At 34.4% G+C, this 23,188-nt stretch overlaps 1 protein-coding gene, 1 long non-coding RNA gene and 1 pseudogene across 3 annotated transcripts; 1 reads left to right on the forward strand and 2 right to left on the reverse strand.

Moving 5' to 3' along the window:
• Nucleotides 1-201: 201 nt before the first annotated feature.
• On the reverse strand, nucleotides 202-2,681 carry LOC121224113 (translocase of chloroplast 159, chloroplastic-like; annotated as a pseudogene).
• Nucleotides 2,682-3,355: 674 nt separating this feature from the next.
• LOC121224114 (COP9 signalosome complex subunit 1) lies at nucleotides 3,356-7,883 on the forward strand. Of its 2 annotated transcripts, XR_005921630.1 has the most exons (7): nucleotides 3,392-3,912; nucleotides 3,988-4,308; nucleotides 5,020-5,136; nucleotides 5,242-5,327; nucleotides 5,401-5,635; nucleotides 6,410-6,675; nucleotides 7,648-7,883. XR_005921630.1 is itself a non-coding variant. In XM_041106681.1 (6 exons), exons 1-6 carry the CDS (start codon nucleotides 3,493-3,495, stop codon nucleotides 6,584-6,586), a joined length of 1,356 nt encoding a protein of 451 aa, XP_040962615.1. In that variant the 5' UTR covers nucleotides 3,356-3,492; the 3' UTR covers nucleotides 6,587-6,799. The 2 variants fall into 2 exon arrangements, 1 of the variants encoding a protein (XP_040962615.1); XM_041106681.1 differs by lacking the exon at nucleotides 7,648-7,883 and having other exon boundaries at nucleotides 3,356-3,912; nucleotides 6,410-6,799.
• Nucleotides 7,884-11,591: 3,708 nt separating this feature from the next.
• Nucleotides 11,592-14,842, reverse strand: LOC121224115 (uncharacterized). Its single transcript, XR_005921631.1, has 3 exons — nucleotides 12,584-14,842; nucleotides 12,319-12,354; nucleotides 11,592-11,752 (listed from the first exon to the last, which is right to left on the reverse strand). It is a non-coding gene; the product is annotated as an uncharacterized lncRNA (long non-coding RNA).
• Nucleotides 14,843-23,188: the final 8,346 nt, after the last annotated feature.

Consider the following 23,188-nt stretch of genomic DNA (forward strand, 5'->3'; position numbering starts at 1 on the left):
CTAAGTTAATTATTTTAATAAAATAATTAAATATTTATATAACGGTGTTCTCATCTTTTGGTATTTTTATATGCAATTTTAAAGATTGAATCCAAACTTAAAAGAATATTTATTTGTAAGCATTTCACCGGTTTACTTCAACTCAATTATTGATTAATTTTTAATAAACATAAATTCAATCACTAATTCTCTTGGCTCCTCTGTTTCAATATATGAAACATGACTCAATCACTAATCCTCATAACTCAAAGGTGAGCCAGATGGTCCATCAGGGGGTGCAGAAGCAGCATGAGTCAAAGCAACTATGGCATTTTTCCAGAAAGAGGAGCCAAGAGAATTAGTGATTGATCTTAACAATGGCAGATCATTAAGATCCCGGGTCTGGCTGTCCAACCGATCAACATAGACTACAACATCGGGGGACACTTCTTTATGTATTGCTTTATAGAAGCTAGGACCTTGTGATTGGCACCTTGCTCCATGGCAGAAGATTTCAAACCTGGGGTATCAATGATTCTCAGTTTAACACCATCTACCATTCCAGTAATCTCTTTCACTACTGTAGTGGCAGGTTCAAATGCATGAATTGAGGTCTTTGACTCACCAAAGATTGAATTTATTGTGGCACTCTTGCCCACCCCAATCTTCCCAAGCACAAGCATGTTTATGGAGAAGCTTAAATCATCTTTACCCTCTGTTTCAAGTTCCAAAGCTTTCCTCTTCGCAGAATCAACACTAAACAGTTCACTGGTTTGTCTCCTTGCAACATGTGCCAGTCTATAAAGAACCTGTGCTGCTAAAGAATCTTCAGTAGAAAGTCCGAGCCTTTGAAGAATCCTCAAAAATTTGACTCTTATAAGCTGTAACTTTTCCAATTTTATTTTATCTTCTTCTGTCAAGTTGTTGTCAGAATCTCCCCTACTTGTTACAGTAGGACTAAATATGTTAGGCCTGTTTGATCGAGGTGCGGATGTTGCATTTTGCAGTGAGGATCCTAAGCCTGCAGGACGTTCAACAGTGAAAAGCCTAGATCCATCTTGAGAGGTTATAGTAATGTTGCCGCCATCAGAGCCAGCACCAGTTGCTACTTTCAAGAGGGCTGCCAAAGCAGCAGAATCAAATAACTCCTTCCCCTCTCCTTCTTCATCCGTATCCCCTTCTTCATCTGAATCAATAGCATTTGTCTGTATATGATTATGAGAAGTATCAGCACCCGAGTGAGAACCAATGGCAGATCCTCGTTCTAGCTCCTCCAAGAATTGCTTAGCAGCTTCAGCATTCTTAAAGAACATACTTTCAGCCTCTCCATCAGTCTCTGAGCCTTCATTCTGATGCTGCTTCTCTTCCATTTCACCTTCAAAACTAACTTTTCCAGCCACTGTAGTTTGCTCCACTGACTCAGGCCAATGAGATTCTTCTCCTGGCAGGGTTACTGACCTTTTGCTTTGAGAATCACTATCTAAATTCTCTGTTTCATGAGCTGCCATTATTTCTGTAGGTTGAGCAGAACTATCCTTTGCTTGAATTCCATCTCCACCCCCTCCATCTACTTTCTCAGCAAATGCTTGTTCCAAAATATCTATGATCTCCTCATCTTTGAGATCATTTAGCTCAGTCCCAGAATTGTCTTTACCAAGCATAACCCCACTGGCAATATCAGCTTTATTCTCAGCATCAACAGCCAACTCGTCTCCGCCGGAAAACTTCGAACCATCAGCATGATTCAAGCCGTTATCCAAGCTCGCATTATCGTCAACTGGAACCACCTCTGTCTCCTTCATCACCAATGTCTCAATGCCTAAAGCAGCTCCAGTCAAAGGTTTCGCATCGACAGCCAACTCCTCTTCGCCAGAAAATTTCGAACCATCGACTTCAACTACCTGATGATCTACTGTTTCTACAATCATAGGATTGAAACCCTTAGCTCCACCATCTAACACCAAATTATTCTCAAAAATCCCAATTCTACCTTCCTCTCCACTTTCCATTGATAAAACAGATTGGTCGACTTCTCCAATGGAACCCATTTCCACCTTATCGTCCTTTTCCCCATTACCAACACTATCAACATCAACCTTCCCCATCGAACCCTCACCTCTATATTCCTCTAAACCATTATCGCCATCCCCAAACGAGTCCTCATTCAAAATCACATTCGAACCATCAGAACCAACAAAAGGGGCATCACTAACATCCCTCACGGTCGGAATTACTTCATCAGGGTCAGCCATAAATGGCCTCTCGGGTACTGTTTCAAACTTCCCCTCACCATTCTCGTTACTATCATTAGTTTTACCATTCCCATTATCTTCCAAAGTACGTTCACTTACTGAACTAGTTACAAACTCAGAATCATCATTCGAAGTTAAAGAAGAAGAAGAGGAAGAAGAACCTGGAGAGGTAGAGAGCGACTGAGAAGTGATTTCCGGGGCAGAAAGCAAGGCGTCCATGGTTGAAAGAGAGGAAAGGGAGATAGAGAGAATTGGGTTTTAGGATATGGAATGAATTTTGAGTGGCGCACAGAGGGAGCAAATCGGCAGAAAGGGTAAAACAGGGAGGGGAAACCGAAGGGGCAACTAATCTGCAGAAAAGAGGGGGATTAGAAATCGGTGGTTTTCACCGATTAGGAAGGTAAAGGATTACACCCGTATTAGAAATACATCAAACCAAACGATGGAATACAGTCGCATTAGGTGGGGCCCACCGATTAGGGGTGTATTGGCTATGCCAATACACCCAACCAAACATGGTGTAATAGTATAACACTTAAATTAAGTTAAGGTAGGGTTTGACTTTTTTTTTTATCTAAGTTAACCTATAAATTTGACAATTGTACTTACATTTGGGCTTAAACTTTTTTTTGATCTAAGAAGTTAGTCCTCAGTATTTTCTTGAAAGCCCTAAATTTCATATCTTAATGTGAGAACAATTGTCAAGTTTAAGCCTTAATATGAGAAATTGTCAAATTTAAGGATTAACTTAGTAAAAGAAGTTATAAGTCCCAATACGAGAATAATGGTCTAGTTCAGACCTCATATAGTGATTTAACCCTTTTAAGTTTATATGTAATGCTTGATGGCACAAAATGTAATTACAAAAGACATTTAAAAGAATTGAGAAAATAAAAAATTGATTTGAATTATAATGATGTTCAGTTTGATTTTGATTCGGTCTAGTTGAAAGGTTTGTAAATTAAAATACTGTAACTATCCGAACCGAGCTAAATCGAATTAAATTAATTTTTATTTTTATAATATAAAAATGAATATATATATTGTTTTAATTACACTAGCTTGTGAATAAGTCTAGTAACCGTAACCGGTTTAAACGGAGTTGTTACGTCGGCAAGCTAGCTGTTAAAGATGTCACGTGCCAGCCAACCCCTTCTTCATCACTGCTACTGTGTAAAAAAAATCCAAAATTATTTCACACAAACCCTAACCCTAAAACCCCCCTTTCCTTTTTTTGGTTCTTTATTTTTTTTCCTTCGCAATGGATGGCATAGAGGGCGCTTCAAATCCAACGATGGAGGAGATGCAGGCGAATGGAACCGGAGGCGTCGACGGATTGCCGTTAACTTCTACATCGACGCGGAAGAACCGGCCGATCGTAAGCGGCGAACCGCTAGATATCGAGGCTTACGCTGGGCTATACACGGGCCGAACTAAGATCAAGCGCCTCATGTTCATTGCCAACCACTGCGACAATCCCGGTATGCAGTTGGAAGCCCTTAGGATGGCTTATGATGAAATCAAAAAGGGAGAAAACACCCATCTTTACCGTGAAGTAGTTCAGAAGATCGACGGTCGATTGGGTCCTAATTATGCGATGGATGCTGCATGGGGCTCTACGATTGAGCGGAAAGCTGAGCAGAGGAAAGAAAAGCTCGAAAGTGAACTCAATGCTTATAGGGTAAATTAAATTATTTCACTTGAATAAAAACTTTTGTAATTAAGGCTAGTTTGATCCTTGTTTATTTATTTGCAGACGAATTTAATTAAAGAAAGTATAAGAATGGGATACAATGATTTTGGTGATTTTTACTATGCTCATGGTGCATTGGGGGATGCTTTTAAAAGCTATGTTCGAACTCGCGATTATTGTACTACGTCGAAGCATATTATTCAGATGTGTTTGAATGCAATTCTTGTGAGCATTGAAATGGTTCAATTTAGTAATGTGACTAGCTACGTTAGTAAAGCTGAGCAAACACCTGAAGCACTTGATCCCCCAATTGTTGCTAAGCTATGTTGTGCTGCTGGGTTGGCTCATTTGGAGGCTAAGAAGTACAAGCTTGCAGCTCGTAAGGTTTGTCAACTTATAACTTGTTGTGATGGCTTGTTTTTTCTGCTTGTGTTCGTGTATGGCTGAATAGTGTAGAAGATAATAGTGGTGTTTATGATTCATTTGGCTTTTGCATAGGCATGTATCTCTGAAAATGGGTGGTTATTCACATTATAATTGAACCAGTCAAATTCTCGCCATTTACCTATTTATTGTCTAGTGACTTGTATTTAAATTCAAAAGCTATTTTGTGCTATAAATTCAAAATGAATACAGACTTGAGCTTGAGCCTAGTAACTTTATGGACCAAGTTCAAACAATCTGATAGGCATGGCATGGCATGGCATGGCACACCGCCTTCCTACAATGAAGTCTGAAATCTTCTTTTAGTGTTGTTCTGTGTTGTAAGATTATGGAAGAAAACTTATGAGACTTGGCTAGTTTGATATGAGAAAATCAGTATTATATGCTTTGATGGTAATGCAGTACAATGGTTGTGTGCCTTGAGGGTCAAGTTTTGCTGCCTTTTTCTTGTGCAGTCCCTAAAACTTTTTTCGGTGTAATTAATTTGAACTTTTCTTGACTGCTTGGTAAGGTTGAGGGTTTCTTTGATTGGTCAGCTTGCACTGATAATTGTTATACTTCTGATATTGCAACAGAGGGGTTTTGAGATTGGTTGTATTTTGACCAATTGCCATTTCATTGTGGGATTGCTCGTCTTTTCTGTGTATGCAGTTTTTGGAAGTTGGTCCAGAATTGGGGACTTCATACAGTGAGGTTATTGCTCCTCAAGATGTTGCTACCTATGGCGGGCTATGTGCGCTTGCAAGCTTTGATCGAACTGAGCTAAAGGCATCTATTTTGTCTCTATTTTCCCCCCACCCTGCCTTTATTTTCCAATCATTTCTTATGGTCGTTTGGTAGATTTCTTAGTCATTGAATGCTTTTACATTTCAGAACAAAGTCATAGACAATATCAACTTTCGGGATTTCTTGGAGTTGGTACCTGAAGTCAGGGAGCTTATTAATGATTTTTACTCAAGGTATTCCATCTTCATGTTTTAGTCTCTCTGGAATGGTGTAAAGGGAGCTTCTTAATGATTTTTCTTATTGCAGCCACTATGCTTCCTGCTTGGAATATCTTGGAAACCTCAAATCAAACCTGATGCTTGACATTCATTTATATGACCATGTTGAGACCCTGTATGATCAAATCCGCAACAAAGCCCTCATCCAGTATACCCTCCCATTTGTGTCGGTTGATATGCGAATGATGGCTGATGCCTTTAAAACAAGTGTTGTGGGGCTAGAGAAAGAACTGGAAGCCTTGATTACTGACAACCAGATACAGGTATTTTTGCACTAGTATCTTGCTTACACAAGTTTTTAATTACTCTGTATCTCTTTAGCAACCGACGAGTACAAATTTAATATTTAGATCGAAAATGGTTATTCACCTTTTGAATAGTACCCATATGATAGTTGAGAGGAATAAATTGAATGATTACCAATCCATTAGAGCCTTCCAGACCAGCTAGAATACATAAGGGTAAACTACACCCAAGGTCACTAAAATATTAGTAAGTTTACATTTGGTCACTCAACTAGTCAACTTCAAAATGTTACAAAATGGTTACTGAAATATTTGAAAGTTTTCATTTAAGGTATTATGTTCTACTTGTTTGATCTCCGATATTGACCATTAGATAGACTTGGATCTAAGGTATGTACTACTTGTCGATGGGTACTGATCCATTGTTCTGATCATCGAGTTGTCGCTTAGAGCTCGTTAGTTGGATTTAAAAAAAAAAACTTTAACAGCCTAGTGATTTAAATAAAAACTTTTGAGTAATTCAGTGACTTAAATGAAAACTTTCTAATAGTTCAGTGACCATTTTTTAACTTTTTGAACTTGACTAGTTGAGTGACCAAAACGTAAATTTACTAATAGTTTAGTGACCTTGGATGTAATTTACCCAATAATTAAAGGGAGAAGTAGAGTCAGTCGTTAGCGGGTAAAGTAAACCGTTTCAAATGCCAGGCCGATGAAACAAAAAGTGTCATAAGGGGTTTAGATCTCTGAATGTGTATCTTTTTGAATGAAGATTATAAAATGTTGCTGCAGGCTCGGATTGACTCGCACAACAAAATTCTTTATGCACGGCATGCAGATCAAAGAAACGCAACTTTCCAACGGGTTTTGCAGACTGGCAATGAGTTCGATCAAGAGGTTAGGGCAATGCTGCTGAGGTCAAGTCTACTCAAGTATGATTACAATCTTAGGGCTTCGAGGAAACACTGAACTTTTTCACATAATCCACGATCCCAAAATTCATAATAAGGTTTGGCCCTGGCTTCCTGATGTGCAGAGGATAGATTGGTTCCATTGCGGTGGAGTGCATTTCTGGGATTTCGGGATGACATAAATTTGTATATACTCTTAAAATTTTCTCATGAGTTTCAATTATTTGTTCTTCTTTACATTTTTTATTAGAAAGGTTCTGCTCATGGTCTAGATTCCCTGTTCTTTTAACTCTTATTTTATTTTCAATAATTCTCATAGCACTTATCTGGTTGAAGCGAAGGCTTTCTGCTATAAACTGATAATGTGTTACTTGAAGAAAAGTGCTTTAATTGCATAATGGTTGGATATGGGTAAAATTACTATAGAGGCTTTTGTACCAGACATCAAATTGCATTTTGCTCCTTTTATTCATAAATGGATAAATTAGTCCTTGTAAGTTAGATCAAAGAGTAAATTGATCTTTTTTATTAAAAAAATTTATCAATTTTTACTGTTAAAAACTGGTATGGTTGACAAAATAACAAAATAGTGCAAGGATCAATTTTTAACAGTAGAAATAGATATAATTTTTAATATAGGACTGATTTGCTCTTTGATTCAACATGTATGAACTAATTTGTTCATTTTTTTAAGAAAAGAGAGTAAAATACAAATCGAATTTTAGCATAAGAGCTTTCATGGTACTTTTACCATTAGATATGATATGTTGCTGCCCTATATGTAAAGTAAAACACCATATGGACCTAAATTCTGATTATGGTATAATTTTATTGGTTGGAGATTAAGTTTACGGTATAAGGATTACTTGGTGATGTTTTATAAATATAGAGTATGTAATCCCTATGAGTTTTGTAAGGATGTGAGGAGGGAGCATGGAATGGAGATTTATTAGGGAACTCAGGGTTTAGTGTTTGATTATCATATGTTGGTAATCTGTATGGGGAATTATTTTTGGCTCATCCATGTATGTAGGCAAATATCTCGTGTTGATCTTGTTAAGTGCTTTTCCACTTACAAATTCCTAACACAAACACATGCTTATTTTTATCCCTTTGCAGGTTACCAAGTTTTGGAAGGCATTTTGTCACTCTCATTCGCTCCAAGAAATTCACACAAAGCTCAAAATCCAATTTGCACTGGAAGGAGGAAACTTTGGGCTTTTTGTTAACAATATGAATTGAAAAATCTCACGACATGAAGCTCCCAATGGGAAAAAAAAATGAAATTTTCGACTTGGATTGAGCCAGAATAGTGGAAAATTCAATCAAGAATAAACTTTTAAGTTTTAGCTCAATTCAATCTTTTTGTACTTAGTTCTATCTATATAAAAGGGTAAAAAATATAGTTTTGTAATATAAATATATACTCCATAATACTTGAATTTGACTTGACTGATAGTTCGAGTTTAGCTCGACAATTACTAAATCAAAATCGATTTTTTTAATCATATTTGAATAATTTATTAGCACCAATATTTTAGTTACACCTCTAAGAATGGAATTGACAAAAGAGGACAAAATCAAATGCCAATATTATTACTAACATTAATATTAATATTTAGATTAATAGATTTCCTCTTTTAACATCCTTTTAATTGTGTTTGAGCTTTTCTTGGATCAAGTATCTTGGTATAAATCTCATAAATATTTTCTTTCTGAAATAAGTAAAGTCTTCCATATTCATTTTACGATTCACAAAAATCAATCTTTTCAAGATTTCATGATTGTCCCTCCCAATAACATCCTCCCAAAATTTAAATTTGAGTTCTCTCCTTGGTTGTAAATACTTTCATACCAAGCTGAGCTGCCATTGCCATAACTCAAAAGACAACAAAGCTTGAGCAAGCTAGCTGCCATTGCCATAACTCAAAAGACAACAAAGCTTGAGCAAGCTGTCTTCATCAGGTTGTATATCTGCAACTTTCTTGGAGCAATAAGTATAGGGCGTGGTGCACTGCTTAGCTTTCCATAACTATCCAACTTTTAGCATAAATTCTACACTTGCCCCTAACTTCCAATGCAAATTAAACAAAAAGAGGGTCAAAGTTGAACCAATATACATATAAATGCATGTGACTCACTTTAATGATGATGATCCAAAACCATAAACCATAAAACATGATCAATGTACATATATAGAATAGGGTCATATGTAAAGTTAGTAATGAAGCTTTTTCAAACTGGGGAAATTAGAAGGGTTTAATGAAAAATTTTCAGCTTGAAGGGCTACTTTTCAACTTAGGTTAATTAGGGGTTAGTGTTGGGACCTTGAAAAGCATTACCTTTTTTTTTTTTTTTTTGCCTTATGATGGAAAAGTTTTTAACAAAAAAAAGAAAGATTTAAAGGGTTTTTAATGTAAGCTGTGCATGGAGGTAGGCTGGAAATAGTAGGAGAAACATTAATGCAAAGGTGAAAAGAAGAAGAGGGCAATGAGGGAGGGTGGGTTGGTAGGTAGAGTGGGCCTTGCCCTAACTAATAAGTTTTTTTCTTTTTTCTTAAAGTTTGGCTAATGAGCTTTAAATGGCGATTTAACAATTGATACGGTGAATTAGTATTTATCGACGAGTAGAAAAACATACCTTAAATTCAAGTTGATATAATGGTCAGTGTCGGAGATTGAAGAAAAAAATTGTTAGAATTTTAGGCTCGTAGATTTGTGAAGTTTAAAGTTGTTTTATAAAAAAAAATTGAATTGTAAAAGAAAAGGGGAATGAGAGCTTCCGATAAGTGCAAGCGATGTGAATAGAGAAGGCCATACAACAATGATTTTAACAACCTAGTAACTTACATGAAAAACTTTCGAATAATTTGACGACCATTTTATAACTTTTTAAAATTGAGTGACCAAAACATAAAGTTAATAATAGTTTAGTGATATTGCATGTAGTTTAACCTTCTTAAAAATATGCAAACAATCTTCAAAATTTTTCTATGAAAAAGTTGAATGTAGAACGAGAGCTTTTGATTGATGCAAGTGATGTAAATAGAAAAGGTCATATAATAATGACTTTAACAACCCAATAACTTAAATAAATTTTTTGAATAATTCAGAGATCATTTTGTAACTTTGAGCAAAATGTAAACTTACTAATAATTTAATGAGCTTGAGTATAATTTACCATTTTTAAAAATATGGAAACAATTTGTTCAATTGTAAAAAAAAAGGTTAAGAATAATATATGAGTTATTAGGTCTAAAATTGATATGCAGTCTAATAATATTAATGCTACCTGGGCTGGAGACTAGAGTCGTGGGATTGATCTGGAAAAGGACATTAAAATTATTAGAGTGAAAGGGACTAAAACTACACATTTAAAAATAAATCTATTTGAATTCAACAATTTCATATAATTAGTTTGAATCTGATTCAATTTAATACAATTTAATCATAAAAAGTCAATATTTTAAACTTAATCATGAGGAATGATATGCATATGCACTATACTAGAACAGGTTTTTAGCGGCGTTTTTTTGGCCTTTAGCGGCGTTTTTTAGCGCCACTAAAGGTGTTTGCGGCGCTTCTGCAAGCGCCGCAAAAAATGCCGCTAATGAAAACGTCGCTAACATTTGCAGCGTTTACAAACAAAAACGCCGCTAAAGGTCATGTTCTTTAGCGGCGTTTTTTTTAAGCGCCTCTAAAGAACATGTTCTTTAGCGGCGTTTTTTTCTAAGCGACGCTAAAGAACATGTTCTTTAGTGGCGATTTTTATTAAGCACCGCTAAAGAACATGATCCTTAGCGGCGCTTTTATACAAAAACGCCACTATTTTTAGGATTTTTTTATATTAAAATTTTCATTTCTTCAGTCCTCCTGTAGCAACAAATCAAAAGCAACCAGATCTAAACCAGCCAAAAGCAATAAATTTATATAATATTTCAAATTAAATGAATAAAATAATATTAATATCAATAAATAAAAGTGAATTCATATTATTTTTGCAAAAATATTAAAAGTTAAAATGATAAAAATATTTATGCAATACACTATGACGGCGGAAGTTGCGACTGGAACATCTTCATCATACTCTGAAGCTGCTGCTGGAGTTCGTCGTACTTTCTACTCTGCTCTGCTTCTCTCGCTGCAGCCTCTGCTTTAAGTTGTAGCTGGAGTTCTTCATATTTCTTTTGAACCTCTGCTTCTCTCGCTGCAGCCTCTGCTTCTCTCGCTGCCGCCTCTGCTTTAAGTTGTAGCTGGAGTTCTTCATATTTCCTTTGAACCTCAACTGTGGTCGCTTGCATCTAAGTCATCTGGTCTTTTAACCTCTGAACTTCAGCTTGAGCCTGACTCCCCGAAGCCATGTATTGCTGCGAGCTGGATCTAAAATATTAGGTTGGGCTAACAAAAGATCCTTGAAATCGAACCCGACCATACCTTTCAGGACCCAAACACTACACCAAAATAGGCTTTTAGCGGCGCTTTTTTAGACCTTTAGCGGCATTTTTTAACGCCACTAAAAGTATTTGCTGCGCTTTGAGAAGCGCCGCTAAAAACGCCGCTAATGACAGCGTCGCTAACTTTAGCGGCGCTTTTCCCATAAACGCCGCTAAAGACCATGATCTTTAGCGGCGCTTCCCTACAAATGCCACTAAAGACCAAGACCTTTAGCGGCGCTTCCCCACAAACGTCGCTAAAGACCAAGACCTTTAGCGACGCTTTTCCCACAAACGCCGCTAAAGATATTGAGCTTTAGCGGCGCTTTTTCCCACAAACGCCGCTAAAAATATATCTTTTAAAAAATATATTTTTTTCAAATAATATTTATTTCTATGATAAATATTATATTATGTTTTAAGGATAAATAAAAATATTATTTAAATTAAATTTTCTACGAAAATTTTAACTTTAAAACTAAATATAAATATAACAATTAATGAATTTAAATTTAGAATTTAAAATAATAAATTAATAACACAATTAAAATCCAAAAGTTAGACCACTTAAGTAAAAATACAAATTTAGAATCAAAACTAAAATAAATAATATATATGCAAGGTAATAAAATATACAATGCATTTTCTTAATCAAGTAAATCTTGGTAATAAAAGATATAATACATTTACTTAATCAAGGAAATCTTGTAATGAACTCAAAGCAATGAGCCTTAGAGAAAAACTTTTGAGCATGGCTTCGAATTTGAACCGCAAATTTGGCTCCTACATGCTCTGCAAGAAAATAAGAGTAACTTAATTTGTTCAAACCATAGTGAACATGGCAAAGATACGTAAATCAATTCAACTTTTTAAGATAGTTTTATAATGTTATAGTAAATTAGGTGTCTTATAATGTTATAGTAAATTATTAAAAAATACATCTAAAAAATATATCTCAACTTTTTAAGATTGTTTGTGGAATAAAAAAAGTACACTACTGATATATCTACTCACTTAAGTCAATATAGGTGGAAAGTATTCATCAATATAAATTTAAAATATTAGAACATATCATGCTTAAATTCCAGTTAAACCCTTAAGCCTATATTCTTAAATTCCAATTACCATCAACAATTGCAGAATCTCCTAATTAGCTTCTTTGTAGAATATTTGAACATGATATTCCATAGTCAGAATACATACATCAACAGGTTAAATCAAAGTATTAGAACATATCATGCTTAAAGATAATAATTAGATTTATCTAAAATCAAGCCCAATTTAACTAGTACTAAGTAAACCTATTTCAAGTTTTTTTTTTCTGGGCAGCCCAATTTTTGGAAAAATTTAGAACAAACCTCAGGTAAGCATAAGTGAACGTTATGGGATCCTTTCTGCCATGCAGAAAACATAAAACATTAGTTCAGAGAAGATATATACAATTAAAAATACAATAAATAATAAAACAGAAGAGTAATTTTACTATTGAAGTGTGATGAACTTGAAACTCAAAGCATACAGCACAAATGGTGATGCAAGAAATTCCTAATCAGAGTGTTTTACAAATGTTTTCACTTCTAGAACTTGTTAACACTTTGAGAAATATATAGGTGTTTGATTTACCCAACAGCTCTGCCCATGATGTATTTTTGTTGCAACCAACGATTACTAGATGTGTACAACATTCTGTCATCGTAGAGATTAGCGTCTCTTGATGAATATGTCCAGTCAAAAGATTAAAAAGGTTAGCATACTCAAGCAGTAGCTGTACATATGAAGATATTTAAAGAATGATCAACCACACACACACGCACACATATGAAAAAATGAGAAGAACTTGGAATGTATTTAAGACCATTCCACAAGTAAACAAACAAAACTATTTGGAAGTGTCCACTCTCCACTTCATTGGTGGGGAAAGAGATTTTAATAGTCAGAAAATATTTTCATGATTGATAATAAAAAGTTTAAAGTTCGTTGAAAACAAATAAACAAACCACAACTTGTATTTGCTCACATTCAACTAGCTTGATATCAAGGATATGCTACCTTTAGTGAGTATATCAGCTTCTTTGCTATATCGCTACTCATGAACCTGACAAAGCATAACCAAACATGCAATGTACTAAATCCAGCATACAGAATAACCAGGCGGGGACCCGTTAATTCAAATAATTTACAGCCATAACACCTATATAAATTTCAGAAAGAAAATGTTCAACCACTAGTACACAGCTCATGAACAAGACTGTTAGAGTTGACCATGGTGTTAACCTTATCAAAACTATTTGTTTCTACTTTCTAGAGATTTTCTACATCAGAACATGAGAACCTTCTGTCACTTGTCGTTCAAGCAGTTCAACATTTGGCAAATTTAAATTTATATGACTATCACAAATCAAAGCTCAAAATTTTTAAATACTTAATTTTAAATACATGTAAAAAATTGGCTCACTCGTTTGAAACCGGGTTTCATACTCCCAGATAGCACAACCACCACCGGCGACTCGCTCCCAATAATGCGCAAACATAACAAGAATAATTTAAACATACTCGATTAGTTTGAGACGTAAGCTTAATTTGATTAATTCCTCTAAATCGAATTCATTTTCTAGTCCGAGTATATCCAACAATTAGATTCACTTTTAATGCACATACTGAATGCACCTAATAAAAATGATTATATATATAAAAAAAACTTACATGAATTATGTACCAAATTGCAAATGTTAGGCAAGAAGCTAAAGCCAACAAGGAGCCTAAGACTTGATCGCCAACAGCAGCATGTTTGGTGCCAGTATGATGGTGTCCACCATGTTTGACTATGTTTATGTTGGTTGACCAAAGATTAAGTTCTTGAATTATTCTGGTATCAAAACCTATACATTAAAAAAAAACAGAGTATATGAGGAATTGTGAAAGTTACCTTTCAAAGATGAAAGCAAGTGGAGTTATACAAGCAGTGGCGAAGATGAGTCTGTAAGCAATGAGTGCTCTCATGCTCATTCCCTCAACCACAGCCAATTTATAGAACGCAATCACACCTGCAAAATAAAAATCAATCATCCAAGAAAATAAATATTGGGTCACAGACACCAAAAAGCTTCTGGTTACTCAAAGGGTCTGAGAGTTGCCTTTGGCTTCTGAACCTCTGAAACTGGACTGGAGCAAGCTACCAAGCTCCTCTTCCCCCGAATCACTACTAAATCGCGGCGTAATTGAAGTTCAATCTTTTCGATATTTCTTCTCCTCAGCTGATGGTCGATTGGCCTGACACTTCCCCGGGTGGGTGACTGCCCTTATCGTGATTCCCTCCTTCTTTCGGGTAAAGGTTAGAGTGATGAAGGGAAGGCTCGAGGTCGAGGTGGAGCTCCCACCATTCCCTCTTTTAGTGTTATCAAGTCTTCTGTGGAGGTAGGAAGCCAGCTTCTCCCTTCTTTGACGCTCCGCTTCAACATGATTTAGAGGCTCTTCTCTTCCATTAGTCGGTTTTCTCCCCTATTTTCGAGGCCTCTTTTCAGGCTCTACGACTGGACTACTATCGGCCTCCTTAACAACGGAAGCTTCAAGATCAGAGTGATCTGAATCCCCGACACCCCATTTGATTTCACCACACCAGATGAAGGTAAAATTACACTTGAAGTAAACGAAAGCATAGCTTCTCCGTTGCTCCCTCTTGAATTAGGCGACCTCTTCTTGTTCTCCACGGCGAACGGAGAGTTTCCTGTGAACAAATTCCCATTCCCACTTCTCTTACTCTCACCAAAATTCAATATCTCTCCAGATTCAGGTTTCAACAAATGAGAAGATGAATTCCCATTCCTCACACTGCTACTCTCATCAAAGAAGATGAATCGTCTTTGGTGCCTCCATTTTAGGGGAAATTTGGAGTTTTTTCGTTTTTGGGTTTTAGGGGGGAAATTTGGGAAAAAATCAGCGCGAAATTTTTTAAGTAAAATGAATTTTGTGGCGTTTTTATAAAAAACGCCACTAAAAATAAAATTAAATCGTAAAATTTCACGTTTTGAAAATTTTCGTATTTGCGGCGTTTTTATGAAAAACGCCGCTATTGCTTACATTTTGCGGCGTTTTTCTCATAAACGCCGCTAATGATTGACTTTTTCTTACAATTGTATATTTAATTATTATATAATTCATATCAAATTTAAATAAATAAATTTGAAAATTTAAGTAATATTTAAAAGAATTAGATAAATTTTAAAATTTTATATAATTTTTTATGTAAGAAAACAAAAACAAAAACAAAAAATTTTAAAATATGAAAAAAAACTTTAAAAAACTATATTAATGATAATTTTAATAAATTAAAATTCATATTATCTCTTTATTGTCAATCTGTTACATTAATTTATTTATTTATCAATTTTTTCAAAAATCTAATATTTAAATATATCAAATGATTTAAACCATTTAATCTAAATTTAGATTAAATATTTTTAAATATAAAAACATTAATTAATTGTATAAAATTTCATCATTTAACAAATCTAAAGTAAACCTTAAATCCTAAACCATTTAATATGTATAAAATTGATCTATTATCTCTTATATAATTTAAACTATAATCATAATTTTAATATATTAAAATTAATATTATCTCTTTTACAATTATATAAGAAATTATTTAATATATAAATTAAAAAATACCAATTAATCTAAACCCTTAACCCCTATCTCCTAAACCCTGAATCATAGAACATAACTCCTAAACCCCTAACCCTCTTTTACAATTATATAAAAACTTAATTAATATATGAATTAAAAATACTAATTAATCTAAACCTTAAACCCTAACCTGACCCTAAATCTTTAAACCCTAAATCACTAACTCTTAACCTCTAACCTTTAACCCCTAACCCCTAACTACTAACCCTAAATCTTATTTAATATATAAATTAAAAAACACTAATTAATCTAGACCCTAAACCCTAACCCAAATCCTTAACCCCTAACCCTACACCTTATTCAATATAAATTAGAACACACTAATTAATCTAAACCCTAAACCCTAACCTGACACTAAATTCATAAACCTTAAAATACTAACTCTTAATCTCTAACCCCTAACCCCTAAATTACAACCCTTAAACTAGAATCCTTAATCCATAATACATAATTCCATAATCTAGAAACCTTAAAATTGTAACTCCTAAACCGGCCTTAAATCCTAAATTAACCATATACCCTAAACCATATATATTAAACCCTAAACTATAATGTTAATTAATTAAATATTTTAAAATTAATATTATCGTCTCTTTTACAATTTAAGTTTATGATATTTTATTTTACTCATAATTAATATATTTTCTAGTAAAGTAGTTTAAATAAACTGTGATTGAAAAATAATAATAAATAGTTAGGAGTTAGGACTTCTCTTTAATAAAAAATTTTGTATTAAAAAATATTATTTGTAATCATTTAAATGTAAATTGACCAATATATAATAAATACAACGAAATATCTATTTTTTAACTTATAATAAAAATATAATTGAAACATTACTTGAGAATATATCAAAGAATGAGATAATTGAGAATATATCAAAAGCGGGCATTAGCGGCGCTTTTTCAAAAATGCCGCTAAAGGCCCAAGCATTAGCGGCGCTTTTTAAAAAACGCCGCTAAAGGCCCGAGCATTAGCGGCGCTTATTCAAAAACGCCGCTAAAGGCCCGAGCATTAGCGGCGCTTCTTCACAAACGCCGCTAAAGGCCCGAGCATTAGTGGCGCTTATTCAAAAACGCCGCTAAAGGCCCGTGAATTAGCGGCGCTTTTTTTAAAAACGCCGCTAAAGGCCCCAAAACTCAGAAAACGACGTCGTTTGGCTTAGGTTTTTGGCGGCACTTTTTGGAAAACGCCGGTAATGCTTATTTTTAGCGGCGTTTTCCAAAAAGCGCCGCTAATGCTCGACCTTTAGCAGCGTTTTTATAAAAGCGCCGCTAATGCTTGATTTTTAGTGGCGTTTTTTATCCAAACGCCGCTAAAAACGCCGCTAAAAGCCTATTTTGGTGTAGTGAAAACTTCAGTAATAATCCGGTTATCAATGTCTTCAGGATGAACAGAACTATCACTAGAAACAATCGCTTCGTACTCCGCCTTTTTATCTTTTAGTTTTTCCTAATAAATAAATCACATAGTTAGGAACACAATATATATTAAAAAAACATATGCAACATAACAATAGTCGCATTACAAGCAATGAATTAAACCATTAGAAAATAAACACTATAAATAACTAAAACAAGTTAAGTCGTATTAAGTAAACGTACCATTATTTCACCAGCTTCAAGAGTCATGGGAGATCCATCGTTCTTCCTATGTGTAATTTCAAAAAGTTGAAGGCATCTAACTTTTTGACCGGACGACAGTTCCTACAATATAGTAGTAAAAATATTATTTAATGGAAAGTTATACATATTTGACAATATTAAAAATTAAAAATACCTCCGCCTCAGCTACACATGCAAAACTTCTCGACCCCGCTGTGTGAGTGAATTTTTGTTTCTGCCTGCTGCTTTTTCCAACTCGTTCACGATCCTACATTATGAAATTTTTAGTATGTAAATAGTAAATACTACAAACCAAAATAATTACAATAGTTTGGAAGTACGTCATACCTCGCCTTTCTTCGAATGCCAAAATCTAACCGCATCTTCCCATTGGTACCTCAACATACCCGGCGGGACATTTTGCAATTTCTCATCGAGGGTTGTTTTCGTCTTATAATAATTTTTCTTCAAAGTACTTTTATTGTCTCTCCATCTTTTTCCCAATGCCTTCTTTACATAAGCATCCGAGACCTTTAAAACAAACCTCGCCTACAAAAAACACAAGTTAATAAAGTAAATATAAATGAAACTATTTCCCAAGCATTACAGATGACATTAACATTTTGTTACCTTAATATTATTGAGGGTTTGGTTTTTGTTGCTATCGGGCATTTGATGCCATGACTCGTAGTTGATAGGTAACATATTCGCATTTCATGCTAAAATGCCCATGTATCCTGCTAAAAGTCAAGCTTCTAATCCAACAGGCTGACCAAAACTGTTTCATCCAACTTTGACACGTTCGACTAGATCTAACTCGTATAACTCTCTAAGTAGCGTACGTCCTCGACCTCTGCGCGTCCCACCATTTTCAACTACAGGTGGTATATTATAATATAAGAATTTGAAAAATAAATCAATTATAAGTCAACACGCATGTAAATTAAATGTAAAATTACTTTGAACTTCTGTAGGATCCTCAGGTGTAATCGGAACATTCGAAGATCCAATTGCTGTCTGTTGTTCAGTACTATTTGTTTCTGTCGAGTTTGGATCATTTTGAACAATGCTTCCCCTTAGAATTTTTCTTCTAGGCATTTATCTGCAATACACATAAAATAGTTGAAAACTTAATAACTAATTACAATAATAACAACACATATAAAATAGTTGAAATATATAATAAGACCAAGATTTAAATTATGATATTACATATAATTAAACAATCGTAAAATCTTACTACATCATTATTCGTAAATATCTTCATCTGTATCCTGACGAACCCATTGAAATTGTGCACTAGTACTAGGGATATTATCGTTTAAGTTTTGTTCTGGAAAGGGCAAAGTTTCTGATCTGTCGTCGATGTTATCTCTACTTCCACTGCCCATGTCAAACAAGTCTCTAGGGATGTTACGAAGTACAACGTACCAACCTTCATCAGTTGGATCTTTTGAGAAAAAAACTTGTTTGACTTGAAATGAGAATACATACGGCTCATCTATCAGTTGTTGTCCAGTGTGAATCAATCGGGCGAAGTTCACCATTGTAAAATCAAATTGATCTTGCTTAATTCCATGAGCAGTATTAACATCGGCCCAATCACCTCGAAATAAGACAACTTTCCATTTTCCGTAGTAATCTAACTCAATTATGTCAGTAAGAAGTCCGAAATATTCCACATTTCCCTCGACAGGATTATTGTCCCTAGCACTAGCATAACTTGTAATTGAGGAATTAACAACTATTCCACAATTTTGCGTTCTCCTCAACCTCTCGCGATATTTTGTATGAAATCTGAATCCGTTGATGAGAAACGCACTATATCTTTTAACCACTCGATCTGGACCTTGGGAGAGCCATTTAACTTTGTCGTTTACGTTCTTCCCACTCCGAACCTATTGAATGGAAAGTAAACGAGTAATTAAAAATGTTATGAGAAAACATTATTATTTGTAAGCGGAAGCTCCAACTGCATACCGTTTCGCTTAACCATTCATAAAAAGATTCTGTAAGTAGCCTTCAGCAATCGATCCTTCTGGATATCGCTTGTTGCGGCAGTAAGACTTTAATTTGGATAGGAACCTAAACACGATATATAACATTATCAAAAGTTGTAACTAAAGGCATAGAGGTGAATGAAGGAAAATTTTAAAAAAATTAATTAACACCTTTCTATGGGATACATCCATCGATAGAAAATGGGTCCACCAAGAATTGCTTCATGCGGGAGATGGATTATCAAGTGAACCATAATGGTGAAGAAAGAAGGTGAGAAGATTTTTTCCATGTTGCATAAAATCAAAATGGCTCGATCCTGTACCTTCTGAAGTTCTTCAACATCCAAAACTTTGCCACTAATGGCTTTCATTATATTGGATAGTTCAATTATACAAGACGTCACCTTCTTGGACATACAACATCGTAGAGCAACTGGCAGTAAATCTTGGATCAAGATGTGATAGTCATGTGATTTTAGCGAATATAATCTTCGATCTTTAACACTAACACATCGAGATATATTTGATGCATACGCATCTGGAACCTTTATATCCTTCAACACCATGCAAAATAGTTCTTTCTCCATCTTGGACATTGAGAAAATAGAAGGCGGCAACCGATATTTCCCATTCGAAAGTGGATTGGGATGAAGATCAGGCCGAATTCCCATTTGGACTAAATCAAGTCGACTCTGAAGATTGTCTTTTGATTTTCCGTCGATATTCAAAATTGTACCCATAATGTTCTCGCAGACATTTTCCTCAATGTGCATAATATCAAGATTGTGTCGTAAAAGGTGATGCTCCCAATAAGGCAACTCAAAAAAAAATAATTCTTTTTTCCACAAGTCCGCCTCATTAGGATCATCCTCTTCATCGGAGTCATCATCAGCTTCATCATTTGATCTTCTGTTTCTTTGCGTGTTTCGTGGTTGGTTCATCTTCCCATAAATGAAATTCATATCTTCCAACATGAACAATATTTTAGAGCCACTGGTCTGCGAATGAGCTTCTATGAACTCTTCAGTGCCGTCAAATACAGAACTCTGAAATCTAAATCCATGATTTTCCGGTAACCACCGACGATGCCCCATGTAAGAGAACTTCTTCCCATTGTACAACCATTGCGAACATGTTTGTGCAGCACAACAAGGACACGCATAACGACCCTTGGTACTCCAACCGGATAAATTGGCATAAGCGGGAAAGTCATTAATGGTCCACATCAAAGCTGCACGTAAATTAAAGTTCTCCTTTCTCAGCATATCGTATGTCTCGACACCAGCCCATAATTGTTTTAACTCTTCAATAAGTGGCTGTAAATAAATGTCGATATCATTCCCGGACCCTTTCTCCCCAGGGATAATCATAGATAAGATAAGGGAAGATTACTTCATGCAAATCCACGGAGGTAGATTGTAAGGAACAAGCACTACTGGCCAAGTACTGTACGTAGTGCTCATGATCTTGAAAGGATTAAATCCATCAGATGCTAGCCCAAGCCTCACACTCCTAGGATTGCTTGCAAAGCTTGGAAATTTATTGTCAAATGATTTCCAAACTAAAGAATCTACCGGATGCCTTAATAATCCATCATCGGTTCATCCATCATGGTGCCACATCATAGACTCCGCTGTCTTCGACGACATGAAAAGCCTTTGAAGCCTTGGCATCAGCGGAAAATACCGTAAAATCTTGACTGGCTTCTTTCTTGACTGTGCATCATTTTCATCGTTGTTCCCATTTTCTGCGTTTTTACTTATCCAATGGGAATGACTGCATAAATGATAGCACTGTTGGTTTCTCCGATCGCCTCAATACAACATGCAATCATTTGGGCAACTATAAATTTTGTTGTACCCAAGGCCTAAATCTTTTATCATTTTCTTCATATCTTTGCATGACTGAGGGATTTTTGCAAACGAAAACATTTCTCTCAAAAAATCTAACAGCATTGGCAACGAGTTTCCGGTCCACCCTCCCAAACATTTAATTGAAAAAGACGAATATAGAAAGACATTTTTAAAAATTTTGATCCCTCATACAGTTCTTCGTTCATGTCATTAAGTAGTGCGTAGAACTTCGCCGCGTCTTCATTCGACTCTTCATGAGGTACACCACTTCCCGGTTCGGTAAAAGCATTTCTTCCAATATTAAAATCATCAGAAGCCACAAAGTCCGTTGGGAACGACTGGACACCATGATTGTGCATATTAAATGCATCCCGCAACATACCTTCCATGTCATCCCCTCTTTCAGACTGATGGTAAGCAGTACCAGAATAAGATACATCCATCCTTGAAGAGGAAGTACTAGGCGGGCATTCTCCATGAAATAACCATTGTTTATAACCCTGAACAAACCCATCAACAATTAGATGCTCGTATACAACCTCACGATAATGCCAGTTTATGTTCACACAATTCTTACAGGGGCAAAGAATCATGTTCTCTTGGCTTGCATATTGAAATGCAAAATTTAGAAACGTCTGTACTCCATTTCGATAACCGTTGCTTACCTTTGACAAATTCATCCAAGACCAGTCCATTTCTTAATTTTTGAAGTCTGATCTTGACAATAATTTGCACGGGTAAGTTAAAACGCCAGTTATAACCATAAATGAGTTATGTAATTTATAACCATAAATGATTTATGTAAGTTATGTAAGTTATTTAGGCAATGTATTATGTAAATAATGTAAGTTAGGAATGTTATGTATTATGTAAGTTATTTAAGTTATGTAAGTTATGTAAGTTATTTAATTTATGTAAGTTATGTAAGTTATTTAGGCAATGTATTATGTAAATAATGTAAGTTAGGAAGGTTATGTATTATGTAAGTTATTTAATAAGTTATGTAAGTTATTTAATTTATGTAACTTATGTAAGTTATTTAGGCAATGTACTATGTTAGTTATTATGTTATTATATAAGTTATGCAAGTTACATTATATGTGTTCATATATTGTATGTTAGTTATTATGTTATTATATAAGTTATGCAAGTTATATAAGTTATTTAAGTTGTGTAAGTGTTGTATTATGTAAGATATGTAAGTTGTATTTTATGTAAATTCTATATTATGTATGTTATGTAAGTTATTATGCAAGATACATTAAAGAAAAAAAAACTATTTCTTTGTGTTTTTGTGTTATTATTTATTTAAAGTGTTATAAATTATATGCATATATTTAAATGCATTCATGTATTCTTATTGGATACATCATAATATTTATTCCATTTTATTTTAATTTAAATAAACTTACTTTTCAAAAATATTATATTTTTCATACATAATATAATTATCATATTTAAAACTTTAATTTAATTTCTTGAAATATAATTATCATATTCAGAGTCAAATTACACTTGCTGCATTATAATTTAAAAAATTAAATTAATACATAATTAAAAAAATATAATTAATCCCTTCAAAAAATGATGAAATTATAAATTAATACATAATAAAAACTCGTTAATACATGATAAATTAATACTTTTGTGATATTATAATGTAAGACCAGCAACAAAATCGTAATATAAATAAATACAGTATTATGAAACCATAAAATAGAAATTAGAAGATATAACCATCAAATATTCCCATTATATTTGCATTTCAACCTCTGCATTTCAAACATATTCAATATCAGCAGAAAAGGAAAACAACTCTCGGTTGCTTCTAAACAAACATTGCTGACTTTAATGGCCTTATTCTGTAATTACAACAGAAAACATGACTTTGAAGGGTAAATACTACTATAATTGCAGCTTTTGACATACAAGGTTAAGAACAGCTAGTTGTTGCTATCAACTTAGGCATCCATGTTTCATTGTCCTTCAATGAAAGGGATTAGAGACAAAAAAAAAATAGTTATGGGGTTTGAATTTTAATCAATAATTACATCACCATCATTTAACCCGTAGCTTTTCTCATCA

Source organism: Gossypium hirsutum, chromosome D12 (assembly GCF_007990345.1).
Source record: "Gossypium hirsutum isolate 1008001.06 chromosome D12, Gossypium_hirsutum_v2.1, whole genome shotgun sequence".
NCBI classification, from domain to species: Eukaryota; Viridiplantae; Streptophyta; class Magnoliopsida; order Malvales; family Malvaceae; genus Gossypium; species Gossypium hirsutum.

Excerpts from the sequence above, each read along its gene's own strand:
- LOC121224114 (XM_041106681.1), top strand. The coding sequence starts at position 3,493 with ATGGATGGCATAGAGGGCGCTTCAAATCCAACGATGGAGGAGATGCAG. Across the intron at positions 3,913-3,987 it reads GTGAACTCAATGCTTATAGG|ACGAATTTAATTAAAGAAAG; the intron begins GTAAATTAAATT and ends ATTTATTTGCAG. Across the intron at positions 4,309-5,019 it reads ACAAGCTTGCAGCTCGTAAG|TTTTTGGAAGTTGGTCCAGA; the intron begins GTTTGTCAACTT and ends CTGTGTATGCAG.